Source organism: Balaenoptera borealis, assembly GCF_965194805.1.
Source record: "Balaenoptera borealis genome assembly, chromosome: 13".
Taxonomy (NCBI): domain Eukaryota; kingdom Metazoa; phylum Chordata; class Mammalia; order Artiodactyla; family Balaenopteridae; genus Balaenoptera; species Balaenoptera borealis.
This window is the reverse complement of record NC_138870.1, coordinates 90,390,790-90,413,369: the sequence shown is the minus strand read 5'-3', so window position 1 is coordinate 90,413,369 and position 22,580 is coordinate 90,390,790. Positions and strand designations below refer to the sequence as shown.

Here is a 22,580-nt window from a genome sequence, read left to right as displayed (position 1 = left end):
GGCATGACAGTCCTCCATGACAGGACTCCATGAGGGTCTGACTGCACCAGGAGGGGGTGATGGGAGAGGATACAAAAGATCCAGCCTGAGGGTGGCTGCCCCAAAAAAGGACAACAGACATTGCAGCCGCCTGGCTCCTGGGAGAGAGGTCAAAGGGAGGACAGAACTAAAGGCATGTGGTCGGCGCCCATGTACGTGAAAGCAAGTAGGGGTGAACGCTGGCTGAGCACCCACTGTGGGCAGCCACTGGAGGGAAGAGATGGCACTGAGGAAAAGACCGTCCTTTCCTTGGAGGCACACAGTATGCAGAAGGTGCTTATTAATTGTGTTGAATTGACCAGACCTGGCACCAAGCACACCAAGGCCTGGACAGCAAGCGGGGCCACCGACTCACCTGTGCGGAGCTCCTGTGGTATGGGGAGTAGTGCAGCGGTCCCGAGATGGCTGTGTCGTGCGGGAGGGCCGGGTACTGGCTCTGCATTGGGGGAGGATGCTGGTTGCCATAGCTCCCATAGTTATAGCTTCCCGTGTATCTAAAATGCATTAGGCACGTTGAATATTGTGAGTACCAGCAGGGAGAACAGATCAGTTTGACATCTTTAAAAATCAACTTCATCTACTTTTTTTCCTCTTTGTTCTTTTCTTTCTTTTTGTTTTCCATTTTTCTTCTTTCTGTTTCCTACCATCTCCACTCTGCGGCTTTGTTGTGATAGTTTTAAACTCCCTGGTGGGCTTTCCTCCTCCCCTCAGCATACCTCCCTCACCACCCGGCGAGTGCGCAGGGAATGAAAGCCAGCCCTGAGCAAAACATCATTAGTGATGGAAACCTCTTCTCCTGTTGTGGTAAAAAGCCCCATATTATAGCCTGAAGTCAAACAGGAAAAAAAGAAGAAATTACTTTGGGACTTCTGTTTTTGTATTGTTCAGTCCTTTGCTTCCCCATCTCTCTGGTGGTGGGGGGACACCACGGCCAACCAGGTGTCGGCCTCCGGTTCTAAGCCTGGCTCCACCACTTCCCAGCTGGGGGACCTTGGGCTACTCGCACCCTTGTGTCTCACATCTGTAATAAAAATGCTGCACATGACCCTGAGGGTCACTTTCTATTATAAAATAGAAAGTCTTGTGGAAACATAGGATACTATTACCACTATTCTTCTTAATAACATCTTTACAGCAAAGACGCTGACATATGACCATGCGGGTGTCTGTTGTGCCACTTCGGCAGAGTCGGAAGCTCTCTGAAACAATTTCTAAGTTGATTTTAAATGTGTGGGGAAGTACTCCAGGAGGCCCCGTGAGGAGATGGGGGCTGCCCCACTGACAGGGCAGGGGCACGTGAGCCTGTGGAATTCACTCCAAGTATGCCCACAGCCAGGCCTCAGGCTACCACGTGGAAGGGACCTGAGCGGTCCTCCTCCGTCCCCTCCTGTGTCCCCCAGAGCTGGTCTGTTGGAACCTGGCTTGTGAGGCTTACTGTACCTACATGGCAGTCTCGCCTTCTTGAGAAGAAGGGCCCTTTTTAATATCGTAAGTGTTTTTCAGATAACTGCACATTAGACACTGTGTGAGGAATGTCTTTTAATAAAGACAATGCAAAGTGGCAAAAAGCTGCTACGGTTCAGGTTACCCTTTTAAATGGATGTGTAGCTTATTCATCACGGTAACATCACTACAGATTTGGGGAAAAAATATGGGCAAAATCAATGATTTATTTATTCAGGGTCCAAAGCGCCACTGGAACCCAGGGGGATTCCCTGAACCCCATGAATGACTGCTGCCCTCCAGGGACCTCCAGCCTCGGGTGAGGAAGCCCTCCTCCTATGGAGTCATAAAAGACTTGGACCCACCATGAAGCTGTATGTTATAAGGCTACAAAGTGCACGAGGAGCCACCCAGGGGAGCTGCGGAGAGGGAGTATTCAGTTTTCCTTCCTAAAGGAGGCAGACACAGGCTCAGTCAGCCTGACCCTTACCAGCTGTGTGGCCTTGGGGAACTGGACTTGGTGCAGCCTCAACTTCCTCATCTGTCAAGCGGGGTCACCCGCCTACCTCACCTGGTCATTGCGGGGACTGCATGAGACAGCTGTACAGGGGCTAGAGCACGCTGAGAACTCAACAGAAGGCGCGACCTTCCTGTCCTCTGAGAAAACTACTACCAAGTAAACCCTCCCCTTTCAAATCAATCGTAAAAGCAAGGCAACATCCCAGGAAAGTCACCTACCCGTGCTCGTCTCTGTGGGGATAAACTGGGATCCTGTGTGTGACCGAGGAGGAAGGCACGTGTGTACTCCTCATACAGGGCAGCTGTTGGGAGTTTTCAGCTGGGGACCCTGCCGCCGTTGTCACTGTGTATGTTAGAGACCACGTGTATGACTGCATTGCTCCTGCAGAGACAAACGAAGATGCATCAGTCAGTAACAGTTCTCACACCCCCAGTTCTTCCTTAGAATGCTAGTGGCTTCCCATTGCTCTTCAGCCGAAAGCCAAAATCTTTATAAAGCATGTGTCTTGGTCCTTGCTGATCTCACAAGAAGCATCCCCTACCCTGTGCCTTTGTGCTATCTGATCCAGCCACAATAGCTTTCTTTCATGTTTTCCAGAGTACCTTGATTCCCAGCAACACAGGGCCTTGGCACAAGCTGTTTCTGCCGCCTGGAATCCTCAGTTTTCCCTTAGTACCCACTCGTTCTTCATATCTCAATACAAAGAAGCTGTCTCCTAACCCCAGACTAAGTCAGATCCCTTACTGCATGGTGGTGCCTACCACAATTTGTAATCTTACACCCATTAATGAATGTGATAGAATTAATGCCTAATTCCCCACACCAGACTGTAAGTTCCATGAGGGTAGGAGCCTTGTCTATTTTGCCCACCATTAGGTTCCTGGTGCTTAGCATGGAGACCGGTGGCCAAAAGATTTTCAATAAAAATTTTAAAAGGAAGAAAAGGGAAAGGGAAGACAGGGAGAAAGAAAAAGAGGGAGGGAAGGAGAAAGGACAAAAGAAAGTTCAGGGCAATGTAGCTCAGACGGGCTCCCCAAATAACTTCTCAGCACTCAACTAAACAGGTGTTAAGGATCCAACAAATTGCTTTAAGCAAAGATAAGTAGATTATTGGACTCTGCCTGCCCAGGTCTTTTTGAAGATTATTAGACAGTGACCTTAACGGTGACCTATTCCATACATATTATTAATTCCATTAATTTGCTTTTTAATTGGATACCTTGAAAGTGCTAGGGACTGGGAAAAGAAACTGACAAAATTTAAAACCTTCAAGAGGCTTAGGAACTTTATGAGATAGAATAAAAAATGGTAATTTAAGAAATCACTAATAGTGATAATAAACTCATCAACTTAATTTCTGATAAATTTAGAATGTTGATATAATGGAAAGGATTAAACCTATTTTAAAAGGTAGCGGGAATAGGATTCAGCACCTCCTTGTAGGCACATGGAAGACTGAAGAACTGGTTAAGGGAGGTCATTTTTAAGGTGAACTAAAAGAGAAAACTGTGGTCCTCCAATCCTGTACCTTCTACGCAGACCATGTTTAATCTTGAAATTCTTCTGGGAAGATAAAGGAAAGGTTTTCATTTAAAAGTGGAACTCTACCATAATGTCTCTTTGCTCTGGGTCCTAATTCTGCCATGCACTGGCTGTAAGATCTTGAGCCAGCCTCTTAAATTTTATCTGCCTTTCTTTCATAATCTGTAAAATAGGGATAATTACACCTATTATATCATGTAAGTCATATAAGTCATGTAAGTCATACCTTGTATGACTGTTGTGAGGATTAACTGAGATAATATATGTCAAAAAGCCTGGCACGTGGTAGGCTTTTAATGATATTCAAGCACTCTTCATTATGAATTCAGGTATTCTTACATCAGACTTTCTTAAAGTAGAAATTTCTTTATTTCCCATTTCAGATTCCAAGGAAGAAAGACAAGTTTCTTGGGTCAGATTCTGTCACCAGGGGTGAAACGTTTGAATAGCGACAGTGATTTAACTAATTACAGCAAACCTCTAAACCCATATTCTTCTGCAAAATCACAAATATCCTTATCCACCAGTATGGCTAAAAGCACCCCTTCCTGGTTTGGATATCCACACCATTATTTTCCCCCCAGAGATAATGACTTTAGCAGGCTGTGTGCTAGGTGTCATTTATAATAAATGCAAGAAGACTAGAAGGAAAAAAACCCCAAAATGATCATGTCTCAGAGGACTGGATTATGCCTGACTGCTCTCCTCTATATTTTGAACTTCATATGAAATTATATAACTGTTGTAATTTTTTAAAAGACCCTTTTTTATTAAAACAGCTTATTGCTAAGGATGGTTTTAACATTTTCTTCATTTTGCTTATCTGTAAAGAATGTGTATTGCCTCTGTGAAAAGAAAAACATTATTAAAATGTATTAAACAAATTTCAGAATTAGAAATGGAATTGGAGGGGGTGGGAAGTTTGGGAAAACAATGAACCAGCCACAGCAAGTAATTAACCCTTCAAGGCCCTGGGACCTCAGGAGAGCACAGCGAGGTCAGTGGGTATTTTAAAAGGGGCAGTCGGGGAAGCCAAAGGATTTTCTTCCCCCAGCTCCGCAAGCAGTAGGAAGACACAGTGAGAATAGCCATCACCTGAGAGAATGCAGCACAAGTTACTTTTGTGTGAGTTCCTGGAGCACAGCAACGGTTCCTTATTCATCTCTGTATCCCCAACAGAGGGTTTGCCAAATAGTAGGTGTTCAGTAAATTTTTGTTCCATTGAATTTGTTGTTGAAGGAGTAAATGCTGCTAGAAATAGACGTTATCAAACAAAAAGCTAGTGGAACTCTCGGGAAAATGGGCTCCTGTGGTCTGGGAAACAAAACCCCTAAATGGCCATGTGCCAGCAACCTAACAGATCCACTCAGGCAGGCTTAAGCAGATTAACACCTACTGGCTTGGGTGAGAAACGCTCTCTGCCTGGGGAGCAGAAAAGAACACCCCTTGCATTCCCTTTCCTACCGGTGGGACCTCCAGTGAGGATTGCTGCTGCTTCGTTTTTAAGGAAACTAATAAAAGAAAATCTGTGCAGTTAATAGTTTGTGCTTAACTTTTAAGACAGCTCTAATGCTTTTTATTTGTTGGTAAAACAATAACAAACCTTCCATGTTTGTCTAATTCCCATCTTTCTCTTATTCTCCCCTCCCCATTCCCCCACGTCTAATTAAAAGTCTGAGAATAGTGGTGAAAGTCCCTGATCTTTGAGAATCCTATAAAGTTGTTGTCCATGTTATAGTATTGAAACTGCTAGAGAGGACTGTTTTCTTTCCTTCCCACCCCCCCCAGTCAAACATTCTTCTTCCCTGAGTTTTTGTTGTTGTTGTTTATTTTCTTCTTTTCTTGAAAGGGGTGCCTCAGGACAGGGAGGATGCTTAGAATATAATAGGCAATCAATAATGATTTGTTAAATGAGTGAATGAATGATCGTCCAACATAAACCAGTTCTCATACTAGTTTCTTTTTTTTTTTTTAATAAGTGTTTTTTTGTTTTTATTTATTTATTTATTTATTTATTTATTTATGGCTGTGTTGGGTCTTTGTTTCTGTGCGAGGGCTTTCTCTAGTTGTGGCAAGTGGGGGCCACTCCTCATCGCGGTGCGCGGGCCTCTCATTATCGCGGCCTCTCTTGTTGCAGAGCACAGGCTCCAGACACGCAGGCTCAGTAATTGTGGCTCACGGGCCTAGTTGCTCCGCGGCATGTGGGATCTTCCCAGACCAGGGCTCGAACCCATGTCCCCTGCATTGGCAGGCAGATTCTCAACCACTGCGCCACCAAGGAAGCCCCCCTAGTTTCTTTTTATATATTGACTCATTGGATCTTCACAATAATCCTTTTGAGGTAAATAGTATTACCTCCTTTTTCAGGTGAGAAAAAAATTGAGGCCCAAAACTTGGTCAGGTAAGTGGCAGAGTTGGGATTTGAACCCAGATCTGCCCAACTCCATAACCTTTCCGCAATAACAGTTGCTTCTCACACTTGCATGTGCATTTGAATCGCTGGGGATTTTGTTAAAATGCAGATCTGATTCAGTGGGAGATTGGGAGTTGAGCCAGCGATTCTGCGTGTATAACAAGCTTCTAAATGATGACGATGCTGTTGGTCCATGGAGCACACTTTGAGTAGCAAGCCTCTCGGAAACACTGCCTCCTATCATGCGGCGTGTATGTTCAGGGCCATTACAGATCACAAGTTGTGAGACTCTGGTACAGACTTGTGAACATTTAAACTGCTTCCTAGTCTACCTGGCCATACCCTTCTGTCAGATTTTGGACTAAATCATTTGAACCCTTTCCCCACTAGGATTCTATGGACCATTACAGATGTTACTCAGGTTTTGGGCCAGCCTAAGCTTTTCTTAGTACCTTCCTGAGAAATAAGCTCCTTTAAGTATGTCTAGATTCTAGAGCTGTCCTGCCCTATACATTAGCCAGTATAAATTTAAATTAACTAAAGTTAAATACAATTAAAAATTCAGCTCCTTAGTCGCACTAACCACATTTCAAGTACTCAGTAGCCTCAAGTGGCTGGTATCTACTGTTTTGGACAGCTCAGATTCAAAAAAAAACAAAAAAACGTTTCCATCATCACAGAAAGTTCCATTTGAACAGCATTGTTTGAGAGTATTTGATACTAAACAAACATTTCCTGTAACCTTCAACACTGAGAAGAGAAAGAAGATTTTATATCGATCTCCACCCCCACTGGCTATCATCTATCCTAAAGGTAGCTGTGCTTAAGGAGAATATTTGCTGAAGTTGAAAACCTCATCTGTTTGAGTTACACTTTACCAATAGTTCCATGGCCAAAATCTGACTGACAGAACTGACCGGGTGCAGCAAATGCATCAGTTCCCGGAGAGAGAAGCTGATACGGCATGACCTGGCCCCTGTCCACCTCTGCAGCTTCCTCTCCTGCAACCTCTCCCTCGTTTGTATACAGCAGTCGGCCCTCACTATGCCAGGCTCTTTTCTGCCTCAAGCCCATACACATGCTGATCCCCACTACCTAAAATGGTCTTTTCTGCTCCCCAGCCACATATGTGGCTGGCCCCTTGTGATACTCCAGGTCTCAGATAAATGTCACATCCTCAGAGAGGCCTCCTCTGACCACCATCTATGATGGGTCCCCAGAGCACTTCTGACCATTCGAAATTATATATTTACCTGGTGCTTTACTTCTGTACTGACTCTCTTACCCGCTAGAATGTAAGGATCATGAGGACAGCAACTGCGCCCGTTTTTCTCGCTTGTGTAACCCAGGGCATGGCACAGATGAGACATGGAATTACTTTTTGCGGAATGAATGAACAGATGAATGAATGAGCAAATCCAAAGGTCCCAACATGAAGCCAAGCCCCTGGTGGTGTGAAGTCAGGGGCAGATTAAACAATCTATTTTCAATCCCAGCTTTTATTTCCTAATTTCATTCCTTTGGAGAAAAGGAAGCAGCAGGGATGGAGGAGGAGGAGGAATTCACTGGCAGGGACAACTCTGGGGCTCTGTGAGTGAGTCACTGCGGCTCTGTGGCGGGGCCGCAGTGTCCACCAACTCCCACTCACTTCAGCTGCCCTCAGAATAACTGAGCTTTTGTTACTTGGAAAGACTAGCCACCAGTTATCTTTGTTACATCCTCAACTGATGCAGAGAAAACGCAGCTGGGCAGGCCAGATGTTCTACAGTTAGGGCTATTTATGAGGAATTTGCCTTTATATTTCTTTAGGCATCCTAGCATCTCAATGATTTAATTTGCTGGCTTTGTGTTGCAGGGAACCCGTGGTGGGAAGCTGAAAACATAAGTTTAATAGTTAACTTTTATTGTCAGTGCTGAAGGAGGGAATACTTAAAATGACATCATAAACGAGGTCTTAGAACCCTTCGGGGGCCTGACTTGGACAGAGTGGGATCTTAACGTTTTGCTTTAAAAGACATTAAAGAATTGCAGCCCAGTGTCCTGTGAAGTGGGTTGCTCCGTTTGGAACCACCTGCCATGCTCCTGAAGAGGAGAAGCACCAGTTTTCCTTAAAGAAAGCTAGGGTTTCTGCACTTGCTGGGCCAGGAGGAAGGTGGCAAGCCCACAACATTAGAAAAAAAAGGATACATGGGCCAGATTCTACCTTGTGGAAATCTGTTGAAATGGAACCTTTTACCCAGTCTCTTCTCATGGCATTGCCACAGACTCTGACATAGCCAATCAAAACTGGCCATGCATCAGGTGGTTTGGGGTGCTTGATATGCCTTTCCTTTTCCCTCTGACTTTTAAAAACAATTAATAAATACCATCCTAAAACATATTTAGAAATACATACAGGTATGGACAGAGAACCAGATACAGATACAGATGGGTGGCTGTTTTCCTAGTGAGTCATAACTCATTCTCACACTACTTTGTATTCACTAGTCCTTGTGTCAAAGGTTCCCAAAAGGTTATGTGCAATGAATTAATTTTCTCTTTGTGCTCACCAAACAGACATAATACTGTTCTCTTTTTCACAGCTGAAAAATGGGGAAGTGTCCATCAACAGTGAGACACTGCTATGTGGAAGAGCTGCAGATACCTGGTTGTCCCTGACTCTCAATGAGCTAAACTTGATAACATGTATATCATCTGAGCAATGATATTCAGAGTCCTAGAAGCCCAACAAAGTCACTAGATCACATAAAATTTCATTTAAGGTGTTAATAAGCTGTTTCAGCCAGGAGTTGTTTTGTTTTGTTTAATCTTCTCTACTTTTCTATTTCTTGCTTCCTGGTTTGGGTCCTTTTTAAAAAATTGGTTTTGCTTTTTTTTTTTTAATTGTTAACCACTTTAGATACTTCTTGGAAAGTAATGGTATACAAATCAAGCAATAATTTAAAGATGGAAATAAAAATTAGCTGGTCATGAAAACCATATGCTGAGTTAACTTAAAAAAAAAACATGGCAAATGCATTTTATAAAATGTATAATAATTGTTCTCCAATTTACAACATTATTCAGTAAAAAACTGCACAAATTCCCAAACTTAAGAAGCCTACTATAATAGATTTCCTAAGATTTAGGTGTATATCATGGATAATTTGTGCTTTATATTGTAATAGCTATAAAACCATACATGTTGTCAGGAAATTATGTTTATGTTCCCTCCAAGACCCACAATGCATGCCAAGGTCCAGTCCAATTTAGCAATGGAGTATTTCAAAAGTGGTACTTGAGAAAAATATTACAGATAGTTTTATACAGGATAACATTTTTAATGCCCCCTGGAGATATCTGAGAACAAAGCTGGAATGTGTCAAAATCTTCAAAGGCTACACTCATCTGAAGAGAACCTGTTTCACATTTGTATTTCTAAGAAGCTACTTTTACGACTCCTGAACACATTGCACAGAAATCTCTGTACACATTTATGATATTCCCGTGCCGCTGACTATCACACCTGCCATACCATGAGGCCTCCAAATTGCTACAAAGAAAGCCAGCAGCAGACCCACTAGCTGGCTGAGAATGATGATGAGATCCTAGAAATCTTTCCTTCGCACTCCTCCTTCCCCTTATTTCCTTAGTGTCCCCTTGTTTGATCTGTTGCTACATTGGAAGAAAGGTTCCACTCAAATTGTTTCTGCTTCATAATGCAGAACTGTTTCATTTGCATAATTTCCCTGTTTATTTTAGAAGTAAGGATGTTATCACTGACTGACTGACATGTGTGTCTGCTGGGCGGTGGTGGGAGTACGTGGGCAGGATTATTCAGGTAAGTGGCTCCTAGCTGCTCTCACTGCCCTTCCTTCCTTAGTGAGGCAGGAGACCCCCAATTCCAGTCTCCGATGGACCCCTGAGCAGCTGCAGAGCTGTGAACAGTGCTTAAGTTCTTTTCCCTTTTTATTTTCAGCGAATAACGTTGTTCTGTACTTTCCTTCCGGAGCCTTCTAAGCAGGAACTACAGCAATCCACTAGGGAGAGAACATGGGAGGGAGGTGGAAGGCGGTCAAGTTCTTTCTGCTCCAAGTAGAAAACTAAATGCGATTTGAGGTGCATCTATGTAAACAAATGCAGGGATGCTCACATGTGAATTTCCACAGAAGAGAAGGACTCTCCAGCTGTGGACCCAAAGTGAAATCACCGCTCCATCTAATGCCAGTTGTTGACAACCCTGCTTTTTTTCATCACTGCTCTGAAGAACCCAGTCTCCTGAGCTGTCTCTGACAAAGGACCACTGGGTTTGTTGACACGTTTCTGCCCCTGGCAACGTGCAAAAGAGGGCAGGCACCTTACAGGCTCTTAAGCATCTGTTCACTCCCTCTCTGAGTAGCTCTGGTTCTGGAAACTTTAGTGAAAGAATTAATCAAAAGGCTCTTGGAAAATGACATGCTCTCTTGCCTCCAGGCCTCTGTACTACTTACTTCCTCTGCTTGGAATACCTTTTCTCTCATTATTTGGCCCCCCACCAGACCCTCCAAATAGAGGCTGGAAACCCTGCTTTGTGCTCCCTAACACTCTGACCTTTCTCCCAACTCAGCACTCATGACATTATATTGTAACTGCCGTCTTGCTCATCAGAACCCTAACCTCTCACAATAAACTCCCAGGGGCAGGGACCACGATTCACTTGTTTGTATCACCAGCTTTTGAAGTGTTTAGCTGACAGAAACCACTTGAGAAATATTTATTAGATAAATGAATAAATGGATGGACGTGTGAGTGAATGAGCAGATAAAAGATAGCACCTAAATACGACAATCTCATCCTATTTGATCTTCAAAACTACATAATTTAGTTCCCAGTGTATTCTAACTAGAACTGGGATATAACTAAGCCCACGCTACGAGGGGCTGGAGGAAGATTCTAACCTGGAGGATACCCAGCTTGAGAGTCACTGTGGATGCCCATGAGAGGTGGGGAAGGCCTGAACCAGATGGCAGCAGTGGGCTGGGAAGGAAAGGGTGGGTCAAGATTTGTGTTAGAACAACTGGCCTTGGGAGGTGTGGAGGAGAATGCCAGCTGTCTCTCCCATATCTGTTTCCCCTTCCCTGCCTGGGAACCCTATCCTACATTTCCCCGCCTCTCTTTACAGTTACATGAGGCCATGTGACTAAGTTCTCGCTGATGGAATCTAAGTGGAAGTGACATCCGCCAGCTTCAGGCCAGGGCTTTTCCGAGTGGGTCTTCCTCCTCCAGACCCACTCTCCATTTCCATTAGCTGGTTGCAGACTTGACAAAGCCCTAAGGCAGTGGTCCTCAAACTAGTCAGCCTCAGAATCACCTGGAGGCTTCTTGAGCAAATGGTTGGGCCCCACCCTAGAGCTTCTGATCCAGTAGGCCTGCCCGTGGGCTCTGGTAATGAGCATTTCCAACAAGCTCCCAGGTGATGCTGATACTTCTGGCCCATGGACCACACTTTGAGAACCACTGCCCTGGGGTACGGTGGAGCCTCATGTTGAAGGAACACGTGTCTCTAAATGGTTGCATTAAAGAGAGCCTCCTCTCTGACTGAAACACCCTGCATGAAATAGATTTCCACTGTGTTAATGCCATCCATGTTTGGGTCTATCTGTTACAGTAACTTAGCCTATCCTAGCTAATAGAGGAAGAGCTGAGGGAGAGGAGAGCTGATTTCCAGATTTGGTACTTGGGTAAATGAGGGAATAGAAGATAATGAATTAATTAGCACAGTCTTAACCAAGCTCTCCACTCCACAGTCTGGTCTGTTCACCTGCCCCACCCTCACCCAGGGCCATCTAGCAGAAGGTTGTTTCTGCCTTTGGTTCCTGTGTGCTCACTCCTCGGTTAGCTGAGTCCTTCTCATCTTCTTCTTTTTTTTTTTTTTTTTAAAGATTTGATTGATTGATTGATTGATTGATTGATTGCTATGTTGGGTTTTCGTTTCTGTGCTAGGGCTTTCTCTAGTTGCGGCAAGCAGGGGCCACTCTTCATCGCGGTGCGCGGGCCTCTCACTATCGTGGCCTCTCTTGTTGCGGAGCACAGGCTCCAGATGCGCAGGCTCAGTAGTTGTGGCTCACGGGCCTAGCTGCTCCGCGGCATGTGGGATCTTCCCAGACCAGGGCTCAAACCCGTGTCCCCTGGGCTCAAACCCGTGTCCCCTGCATTAGCAGGCAGATTCTCAACCACTGACTGCGCCACCAGGGAAGCCCCCTTCTCGTCTTTTAAGGCTGCCTTTGAGTCTCACCTCTCTCCTGAAGACTCTCCTCCTGCCTGCCCGGGTTCCAGTGGGATGGAAAGGGTCTGCTCCTCCCTCTGAACTCCTATACCCCTCTTGGCTGCAGCCCTCATCTTATAGGCACTCCTAACAGTAACCCCTTCTATCTGGATAGCAGTGCACTGTTAACAAAGCACTTTGGCTTTTCTTACCTCATCTAATCCCCACAGCAACTATGTGAAAAAACGTGGAGGTGCACACAAACACACACATGTGCGTGCACACACACACACGTGCACACACACGCACTCTATTTATTATTATATATTAGCTAACACTTACTGCAGATTCCACATCCAGTGTATCATTTCCACAAGTCTTGAGAGCAAGGACATTTGCTGAATGACTGAATGAATCAATTTGTTTATGGTGGTAACTGCTGACTGTGGTGCCCGGGACCAGGAATTTAACCCTTCTCCACCCTTTACTTTTCCTCCTCCATAAAATGGAACAATAGTTACCTTGCAGTGTTACTGTGAATATCAAGTGAGACAATTGAGGGTCCTTTGTACATGGTAAAGCAACATTTAGGCACTAGTAACTAGCTATTATTATCCTTGTAACATTTCTTCCATTTTCAAACCTTGTCTTGGCATGCAAGATCCTGCAGGATGTGACTCCAACTTACCTTTCCAGGCTTGTAACACTTCTTCATGACCACCTACATTTTAACCACTTTCCCATTCCCCGAAAAGGCCCCATACTTCCTGCCCTGTGCATTTGCACACACTGACCTCTCCCCAGAGGCCCTTCTGTAATACCTTTGTCAGTTAAAATCAAGTTTCAGCTCAAATCCCCTCCTTTGTGAGGTCTCCAACCAGATGGACTCTCCCCTTCCTTGGGGACCCTGCGGCATTAGCTTGAACCTCCATTATTGCCCCTGCCTTGATTCTGGCTACCATGGCTTAGCATATGACTTCCTGTCTCCCCACTTTCCAGAGACGCCTCTCAGTTTCTGGCTCATGGAGGGCTCCCTTTCTTGTTTTCAAGAATGGCTGTGTTCTGTGTTTTATATCGTTTTAGTGACTTATTTTTTTGTGGGGGGGGGGTGGAGATTTTATCATGGACTTAATCTGCCAACTTGAAAACAGAAGCGTAAGGAATACATACGAACGAATAAATGGATAACTGCAAGTCATCCATAAATCCAGGAGGACACTCAGATTTTGGCATTGTTTTGGGAGGGGGCTGGAGGGAGAATGTTTTTCCAGAAAGCTCTGGCTTTAAACATCCACTCCCCACTCAAAGCCTTTGAGGGACTGTTCATTACCTGTAGTGCTGAGGCCAGTGTACTCAGGGGATGGGTTGCTGACAGGGGAGGAGGGAGGTGGCACTTCCACGGACGTGGCAGATTTTGCTGGAGAAAACGATGGCACTGGTGAAGGGGTTGGTGGGGCAGCCTCCGTCAAGATAATCTCCTCTCGGACTTCTGCTATGGGTAGAGAAAGGGTGGGTGCTTAGAGCCAAAGGTCAAGGCAAGTTGTCCTTAAGGGACTTTTCAAAAGCAAATACTCTTTCTAATCTGTGTCATGTCACGCCTCTGCTTATAAAACCTCTGATGGTTTCCCACCACCGTGGCGGCATGCAAGGGAATTCCCACGTACACCCAGGCCCGCTCTCAGGAAGAAAAAGACATTATTGGTTTCCCACCATTTGACTTGTTCACCATAACTAAGTTCTTCGGGATGCGGAGCTAAAGAAACACAGAGCACAGAAGTAAGGATACAAGTCAAGTTGACAAGGAGGACGATTCCCAGTGAGGTGCCGGCTTACCGGTGCTTCCTTCTCCCTTCATGGCTCGCATGAGCTCACTGGCGCGCTCCTGGGAGTGCAGGGATTCTAACAGGTAGAGCACATAGTCATCAAACATCAAGTGAATTAGGTGAAAAGACCCTGGTGAGAGAAGATCCAAGCAGAAAGGTAAGTCATGTCGGCTCGGGTGTGGCCCTCAGCCTGGTCGATAACACGTCACACGGTGCTCTGACCCTCTGTCCTGGACCCTCATTCCCTCTCAGTTACGGATCACCTGGCGGTCAGAGGTTGCTCTCCTTTGTGGTCTCCTCACCTAGCCTGGTGTTTAGCGTAAGGTAAGCGTCATTAACACTGTGGCAAGTGAGTCTTTTCCTTGCTCGATTTATTAATAGGACATCATCAAAAATGGCACCTATCGAGCCATCTGTCGAAACGCGCCTGAGCTCTCACATTCGCACTGGCCTCATCCTCGTCTGGGCACCCCTCACTTTGTTCAGCATTGCTTGACGTAGTGTCTTGCATTTTTCTCTCTTCCACAAGTTTATCTTATTTCCCCGACTGGACTTAAGGATAGTCACGGCAGGGACTTTGCCTTCTAACTCACTGGTGTCTACCAATGTACACAACATAATTCCAGGAGCATAACTGACACTTTAAATTAGCAACAACTGAATTATTTCCTTAAATGTTTCTGAGACTTCCGTTTAGCACATGGTTGTTACAAAAGGTATTAAATTGAAAAGATTTGGTATCCTCGAGCAGTATTCTTCATTTTAAATTTAGAGTAGATTACTTCATAAAAAAGGATGTGAACAATCATTTTAAAAGATTTTTCCCATGTGCCAGTCTTTGTGCTCAAAGTATTATATTCTCTAATTCAATATCTACCACCACCTTGTAAGGCAGGTGCTCTTACTCCTGTTTTACAAAGTCAAGTACTTGTGCAAGATGACACAGTACATTACTTCAAAACCATCTTTTTTTAAAAAAAATATTTATTTATTTATTTATTTATTTATTTGGCTGTTCCGGTTGCAGCCTGTGGGATCTTTGTTGTGGCATGCGGGATCTTTAGTTGTGGCAGGCAAACTCTTAGTCAAGGCATGTGGGATCTAGTTGCCTGACCAGGGATTGAACCTGGGCCCCCTGCACTGGGAGTGCAGTCTTAGCCACTGGACCACCAGGGGAGTCCCCCAAACCATCTTTTCTTGCATGTCATGCTGCCACCATGGACAGTGGAAGATCCACATATGGAAGGGGCCTTTATGTCTGCTGTCATGAAGACCTCACGGATGCCAGCGTCAGAGAGGCCAAGCCTTCATCTCTAGTCCCATGTTTCCACCTCTCAAAGGGACATCTCCACATGGACATCCTGCTGTCCCATGAAGTGTCCAAAACGTCTCACTGACTATTTACAAGCTGCCCTCCTCTTCCTATTTCCCTCGAGTTTGCTTTTCTTAGAAGCCTTATGAGACTCTGGCATTATTTATTATCTTGTGATCCTAGCATCCTCATCAACACCACTATTATTGTCATCATCATCGTCATCGCACCTCCCATTTATTGAATGCTTACTATGTGCCAAGAACTCTGCTAAGCACTTAACACAGGTCTCATCCTTTCACCAGACTGTGAGGTAGGTGGTATTATCCTCTTACACACAAGGAAATGAGTCTCTCCATTGGAATTAAGTAGGGATCGGCCTCAGTTTGCTCTGGCTCCAAAAATCTGTTCCCATTTCCCCTACAGATCATCTGGTCCAGTCTCCTCACAGCACAGATGGGGAAAATAAAGGACATGGTCCCCAGAAGGGCCAATTGAGTTGGGCTCTATGCCTTTTCAGGTCTCAGAAATAAGGTGATGAGGGCCAGTTGGGGGCTTTTGGATGACTCCTCTTTGGTGGAATTTATTAATTTTCTCCTTTTTAGTTGCACCTGGCTTCCTTGTGTGCACACGCGCGTGCACGCACACACACACACTTCATTTCAGATAGATAGATCCTTTTGCTTCAGAAATGTTACAGAAGAAAATCCCTGGCTTAACTCTGAGGCCACTGGATGCCCTACAGGTCATGCACATCTACACCAATACCCCCTCTCTCCGGAGCCTGCCGCCACCTATGATCCCTGTGCCCACAGAACTCCACGCCCACGTCCCCTGTCCTGCACTTTCTTCACATTTTTCCTCCATCTCCAGGGTGCTGTGTCTGTTTTTTGACCCCACTTGGAATTCAGCAAGGTTCAGGGTTTTTTTGAGTCATTGTGAAATGCAGACTTCCAAGACTAAACTTTCCATCTCCTTCCCCAAAATGAGTCCTGTGAACTGCTGAGGAGGTACAGCACTGTGGGTAACTGCCTGGGGCTGGATCAAACTGCCCGGGTTGAGCTCCAGCTCTGCCACTTAGTAACTGGGACCTTGGATGAGCTGCTCCTCGAAAATGTTAAAAATAAAACCAGCCATTTACTGAGCCCTTGCTCTGTGGCCGCCATGGGGTTAACTGCTGCAGATTTATTATTGCATTTCATCCTCATCACAACCATCTGAGATGAGCGATACCCTCCTTCTGCAAAGGAGGAAACTGAGACTTAGAGGAGGAAAGTAACTGTCCAATGTCACACAATTATTAAGTGGCAGACATGGGATTTGAATCCAAGACTGATTCTGAAGTTGTTCTTCAATCGTGCAATACGGCTCTCTAAAAGGGAAACAGTCAAACCTATTTTACAGAAGTACCATAATGAGGAAAAGTATATACTAGATGCTTAATAAATAGTAACTAAGGTCCCTTTTGCTATTAATATTCTAACACCCTGTGATGTGACTGCTTTGTTCATAGAGTCAAAGAAGTCAAAAGATAGCATCAAATACCTAAAAGGAAAAGGTCTCCAAAATGAAGAAGTATTTGCTGAGATGTGGCTCTAAGTCAATAAGGATAGAAAGAGAGAAAGACACTATGAAACCGAATTAGAATGGAAAACCCTAGATAATAAAAATGGATTTAGTAGTTTTAGCACAGGCAGGCACCTTGGATCATCTATACAGCACCCCTGTCTAACAGATAAAGAAACAAGATCTGAGGTGAAGACACTTGCCTAAGACCACACTGTTAGAAAACATCAGAGCTGGGTTTGGAGGCCAGTACTCCAGGGGAAGTGTTGATTTGGGGTTTCAAGCTCTCTTCCTAATGACTCTGATCAGTTACCCAATTGGTCTGATAATTTTCAATCATCTTTCAAACAAGGAGAGTTTGTAGAGCTACTGCTGCTTGCTTATTACTATTGTGCAAAGTGCTCTGAGTACAAAGGAAACTTAAAGCTCAGTCACCGACTCCACAAAAGCTACAGTGTCCTTAACAAAAATCAATCCTTAAGATTATTAGGTAACAAACAGTTCAGTGCCAGGGTACACAAAGACTGATGAGAGGGAGAGGGAGAGGAGAAGGAGGCAGGGGAGGGAGAGAGGGAGAGGAAAAGAGAAACAGCAAAGACAGGAGAGAGGCAATTATAGCTAACATTCCTGCTTTATTTCTTCCCTTAGCACTTAACACCATCTGCTATACTATATACTGAACTTATTTATCTTTATCACGTGCCTCCCTACACTAGACTGTAAGCTCCATAAATGCAGGGATTTTTATCTGTTTTTTTTTTTCCCCACTGTTCTATACCCGGTGTCTAGAACAGTGCCAGGCCCAGTAGAGGCTCAATGGTTATTTGTTGGATGAATGAATCAAATGAGCAAGCACTGACCACTTACCATATGCTCTGTGCTAAGCCCTTTTAATTTTCCAACAACACTATGAAGGGTTTTTTTAAAAAATTTATTTATTTATATTTTGGCTGCATTGGGTCTTTGTTGCTGCACGCGGGCTTTCTCTAGTTGGGGCAACCGGGGGCTACTCTTCGTTGCGGTGCGCAGGCTTCTCATTGCGGTGGCTTCTCTTGTTGTGGAGCACGGGCTCTAGGTGCGTGGGCTTCAGTAGTGGTGGCACACAGGCTCAGTAGTTGTGGCTCGTGGGCTCTAGAGCACAGGCTCAGTAGTTGTGGCTTGCGGGCTTAGTTGCTCCACAGCATGTGGGATCTTCCTGAACCAGGGCTCGAACCCATGTCCCCTGCATTGGCAGGCAGATTCTTAACCACTGCACCACCAGGGAAGTCCCAAGGAGGTATTATTATCTTCAGTTAACACATGGGGGAAATGAAGTCTCAGAGGATTTTAAACCACTTGCCTAAAGTTACAGAGCTATTGAGCATCAGAGCCTGTTATGGAAAAAGGTACTAGGATAGAGACAAAACGAGATTGTTTTTGTTATATGGTAACATAGTTAATGGCATCTTATAAAATCAAAGCATTTCTTTTTTCTTATGAAAAATTTCAAACATATGGAAAAGTATAAAGAATTTTAAGGGAATTCCCTGGTGGTCAGGGGTTAGGACTCTGTGCTTCCAATGCAGGGGGCAGGGGTTTGATCCCTGGTTGGGGAACTAAGATCCCGCGTGCTGCACAGCATGGCCAAAAAAAAAAATGAATTTTAAAATGAACACCAGTGTACTCAACACCAAGCTTTATAATATTTTAACATTTTACCATATTTGAATCATATTTTTAAATTGAAGATAAAAATGAACCCCCTGTGTTCCCTTCCTTAATCCTACTTCTCTGCTTCCTGTGTTCATGCCCTGATGTAATCACTGCCTCGAATCTGGTATTTATTGTTTACATGCATTTCTATACTGTTACTACATATATTTATATATCCATAAAAACACATGATAGTGTTTTTTATTTTCAAACTTGATAGAAATGGTACCATACTTTACAGAGTATTCTACAACCTGCACTTGATACTTTGGGTGTTTTTAGATCTATCCACACTGACACATGTAGGTCTTGTTTAATGGCCATTGTGTGACTATACCACAATTTATTTGTCCATTCTCCTGTCGATGGAATTTAGGTTATTTACATTTTTCACTATTGGAAACTGGCTCTAATGAATATTTTTTGTACCTGTTGTCTAGGTACAAAAAATACCGGGGTCTAGGACCAGAGGTGGAATCACTGGGTCCAAGAACACCTGCATCTTAAGTCTTAATGAGATAGTGCCAAATTGCTCACCAAAATCTTCTACATCCTTACTGGTAGTGTAGAAAATACAGTATTTGCCATCTGAAGGGTATGAAATGTTACTCTCTTTATAAGTTGCAGTACCCTAATTACTAGAAAGGTCCACCTCTTTTCATATGATATTGCCCATTTGAATTTCCTCTTCTGTGAACTGTCTATTCATATTCTTTGCCCATTTTTCTACTGGGGTATTTGTCTTTTAAAAATGTATTTAGAGGGATTTATCATATATTCTGGATATTAATACTTTGTTCGTTATATGCATTGCAAAATATCATCCCCCCTTTCTGTGGCTTTTTGTTTTTTTGGCCACGCCATGCGACTTGTGGGATCTTAGTTCCCTGACCAGGAATCGAACCCAGGCCCTCGGCAGTGAAAGTCTGGAGTCCTAACCACTGGACATCCAGGGAATTCCCTCTGTGGCTTTTACCTTTTAATTTCATCTATGTTGTGCTTATTAAACAGAAGTTTAAAATCTGAGTGCAGTCAACTTTGCCAATATTTTCCTTATGATTTATCCTTTTTGGTACTTTTTTAAAGAAATAATTTCCTATTCCAAAGTCATAAACTTATCATCCATATTTTCTTCTAAAAGGTTTTAAGTTTTGTTTTTTTTCTTTCATTTAGATGCTTCTTTTCAGAAGGGGAAAATTGTTTCTAGGGAAGGGGTCTAATTTTATTTTATTTATCCTAAAATGCGTGTCCCAGAACCTTTGTCCACTGATTTTTAATGCCATATCTCTGTCACACAGATCATCTGTACAATCCTCTTGTTGAGACAGAAAGGCAAGAATTTGATGAGGTAAAGACAAGTTTCATGTCAGTCTGTCTTGGGCATCTCTGCTGTTTCACTACTCTTTGTCTAGCACTGTTAGATGACCACATCATCTTACTCCTTAATAAACCTGAATATCAGGTAAGCAAGTCCCTATACCTGTTCTTCATTACTTTCAAAATGCCTTTACTATTCTCAGCCTTTTGCTTTTCTATATGAATTTTAACATCAGATTTTCAAAATCAAAGGAAGAAAAAGTTAAGAACCAGATGGAAATTCCAATTGATTTATATATTTGAAGGGCATATCCTTTTCCAGATATGAACAGGGTATATTTCAGTAATATTTTTAAATGTTTTTCCTTGAAGGTCTTAAAATAATTTTTGTCAGAATTTTTTTATGGGCACATTTCTGTTGCTATTGTGAATGGGAATATATAGACATAGATACATAGATACATACAGATAGATATTTTCTAGTTAATGGTAAGAATGTCAATGATTTTTAAAAAACTGAATTCAGTAACCTGCCTGAATTCTTATTTGTTCTATTAGTTTGTAGATTCTCTTTTTCTTGTCAGCCATCATGACATGTCTATAAATAAAGACAATTTTGTGTTTTCCTTTCCAATTCTTATATTTCATTTCCTTTTCTTATTGCATTGGCTAGGACCTCCAGTACGTATCTATCAGAAACAGCATTAGAAGGCATTTGTGTCTTATTCATGACGGGAATGGGAAAACTTCTGAAGTTTCACCATTTAGTATATTGTTTTCTGCAGATTTTTGAATGCTCTTTAACATATTAAATAAATTCCCTTCTATTCCTAGTTTGCCAAGAGTTTTTAAAAATTATACTTGAAAGCTGAACTGTATCAAATACATTTTTTCCTTTGTATCTATAGAGATGATCATATGATTTTTCTCTTTTAATTTGTTAATGCAGTATGTTAATTAGTAATTTTCTGACTTTGAATCATACTTGAATTCTTGGCATAGGCCTCATTAACCATGATTTAAAAAAAATCTGCCCTGGATTTGATCTGCTAGTATTTTATTTAGAATGTTTTCATCTATATTTATGTGTGGTTGAGTCATAATTTTCTTTTCCTCTACAGCTCTTCCAAGATTTTGCAACTGAGATTATATTAGTTTCATAAAATTAATTGTACAGCTTTCCTTCTTTTGTTTTTGTGTTCATTTTCATAAACTAAGGATTTTATGCTTCTTAAAAGTTTAGTAAATGTTGCAATTTATGCCTGATGTTTTTTGAGGGAAGAGACCTTTTCATTTACTGTGGTTATTATTTGATCTTATTTCTAGCATCCTGTTTTATATTTTGAGTTTACGATCCTTTTTCTAAGCTTCTTTTATCTTCTCAATTCTTGCCATTTAAGTTTTCACATTTTTCCATTTTTCTTTGGTAACTTATGATTCTATTCTTTCAGTGATGATCATATATCCAAACATCTATTAAATCCAAACTATAAATTTTTTTCAACAAAGTCTACATTTATTTAGTATTTCAAGACAAAGACCTTAGCATGCATTAACTATTCCTTAAAGATTCTCTCCCCACTACCCTGTGTTTTATTGTTCCCTGGAATTTGGTTTTACCTTTTTGAAACACACACAAATTAGTTTTTAAATTACAACCAAAAGTTAATTAAATTTGCTTATATATTTTAAAATTTCTCTCATCTTAAAACAGGGCTCCCAAATTCTTTGACACTCCTTCCTGGGAAAATTGTGGGGGGGTGTCTATGCACTTCCTTCAATCTTGGTAGGTTTGTGACTGCTTTGATCAACAGAGTAAGGGGGAATGAAACTTTCACTTCTGAGATTGGGTCATAAAGGCAATGCAGCTCCCCCCTCGGCACACTCACTCATGGGGCCTAAGCTTCCATGTGAGAGGTTCAACTGGTCAGGGGCCACTGTGTTGTGAGGAAATTGAGCCACATGGAGAGGCCACTTGAACACACTCCAATCGGCAGTCCTAGTGTTCAAGTCATCCCAGCTCAGGCACAAGACACGTGAGGGAAGAAGCTTCCAGAGGATGCCAGCCTCCAGCCGTCGATGAGCTCCAGCTTTTGAGTCTTCCCCTCTGAGGTCCCAGACATCATAGAACAGAGACAAGCTATCCCCGCTGGACCCTGTCCAAATTCCTGACCCGTAGAATCAGTAAGCATAATACTGTTTTAAACCACTACACTTTTGTTAAACAACAACAGTAACTAGAATATTGTTGTTTCTTGTATCCCAGACCTTAGCTATGGTTTTATTTTTCTTCTTATTGAAATCCATCCTTTAATTTTTTTTTATGTGAAGTTCTATGGGTGCCATATAGTTCTCTTAGTTTTTGTATAACTGAATATGTCTTTGCTTTGCCCTCACTCTTGAATAATGGTTGACAGTTCTTTGTTCTCAGCACTTAAAAGATATTATTCCATTGTCTTCTGGCATCTCTTATTACTCATGATAGTCTAATTATTGTTCTTTTCTCTCATAGCTTAAAAATTTTTTTACTCTATCAATATGGTTTTAGAAAAACCACCTATGAGGGGTGAACAAATTTGTCTAGCCTTTTTGTGCCATGCATCTGAGCCCAGGATATTTGTCTTAATTGTGGTAATTGAAAAAGCATGGGTTTTGTGGTCATGCAGATCTGATTTTGAAACAGAGCTCTG

The 22,580-nt window shown here is 42.8% G+C and overlaps 1 protein-coding gene across 5 annotated transcripts in view; it reads right to left on the bottom strand.

Annotated features, from left to right (window-relative positions):
* RFX4 (regulatory factor X4) overlaps positions 1-22,580 on the bottom strand; it is a 167,138-nt gene that overhangs the window by 9,698 nt on the left and 134,860 nt on the right. For 3 of the 5 annotated variants that reach the window (XM_082349885.1, XM_082349888.1, XM_082349889.1), the window contains 4 exons: positions 14,014-14,133; positions 13,511-13,672; positions 2,221-2,383; positions 395-533 (listed from right to left, as the gene is read on the bottom strand). In XM_082349885.1, the coding sequence (XP_082206011.1) occupies positions 395-533; positions 2,221-2,383; positions 13,511-13,672; positions 14,014-14,133 (584 nt within the window). The remainder of the gene's footprint in view (positions 1-394; positions 534-2,220; positions 2,384-13,510; positions 13,673-14,013; positions 14,134-22,580) is intronic. The other 2 variants (XM_082349886.1, XM_082349887.1) reach the window with 2 other exon arrangements.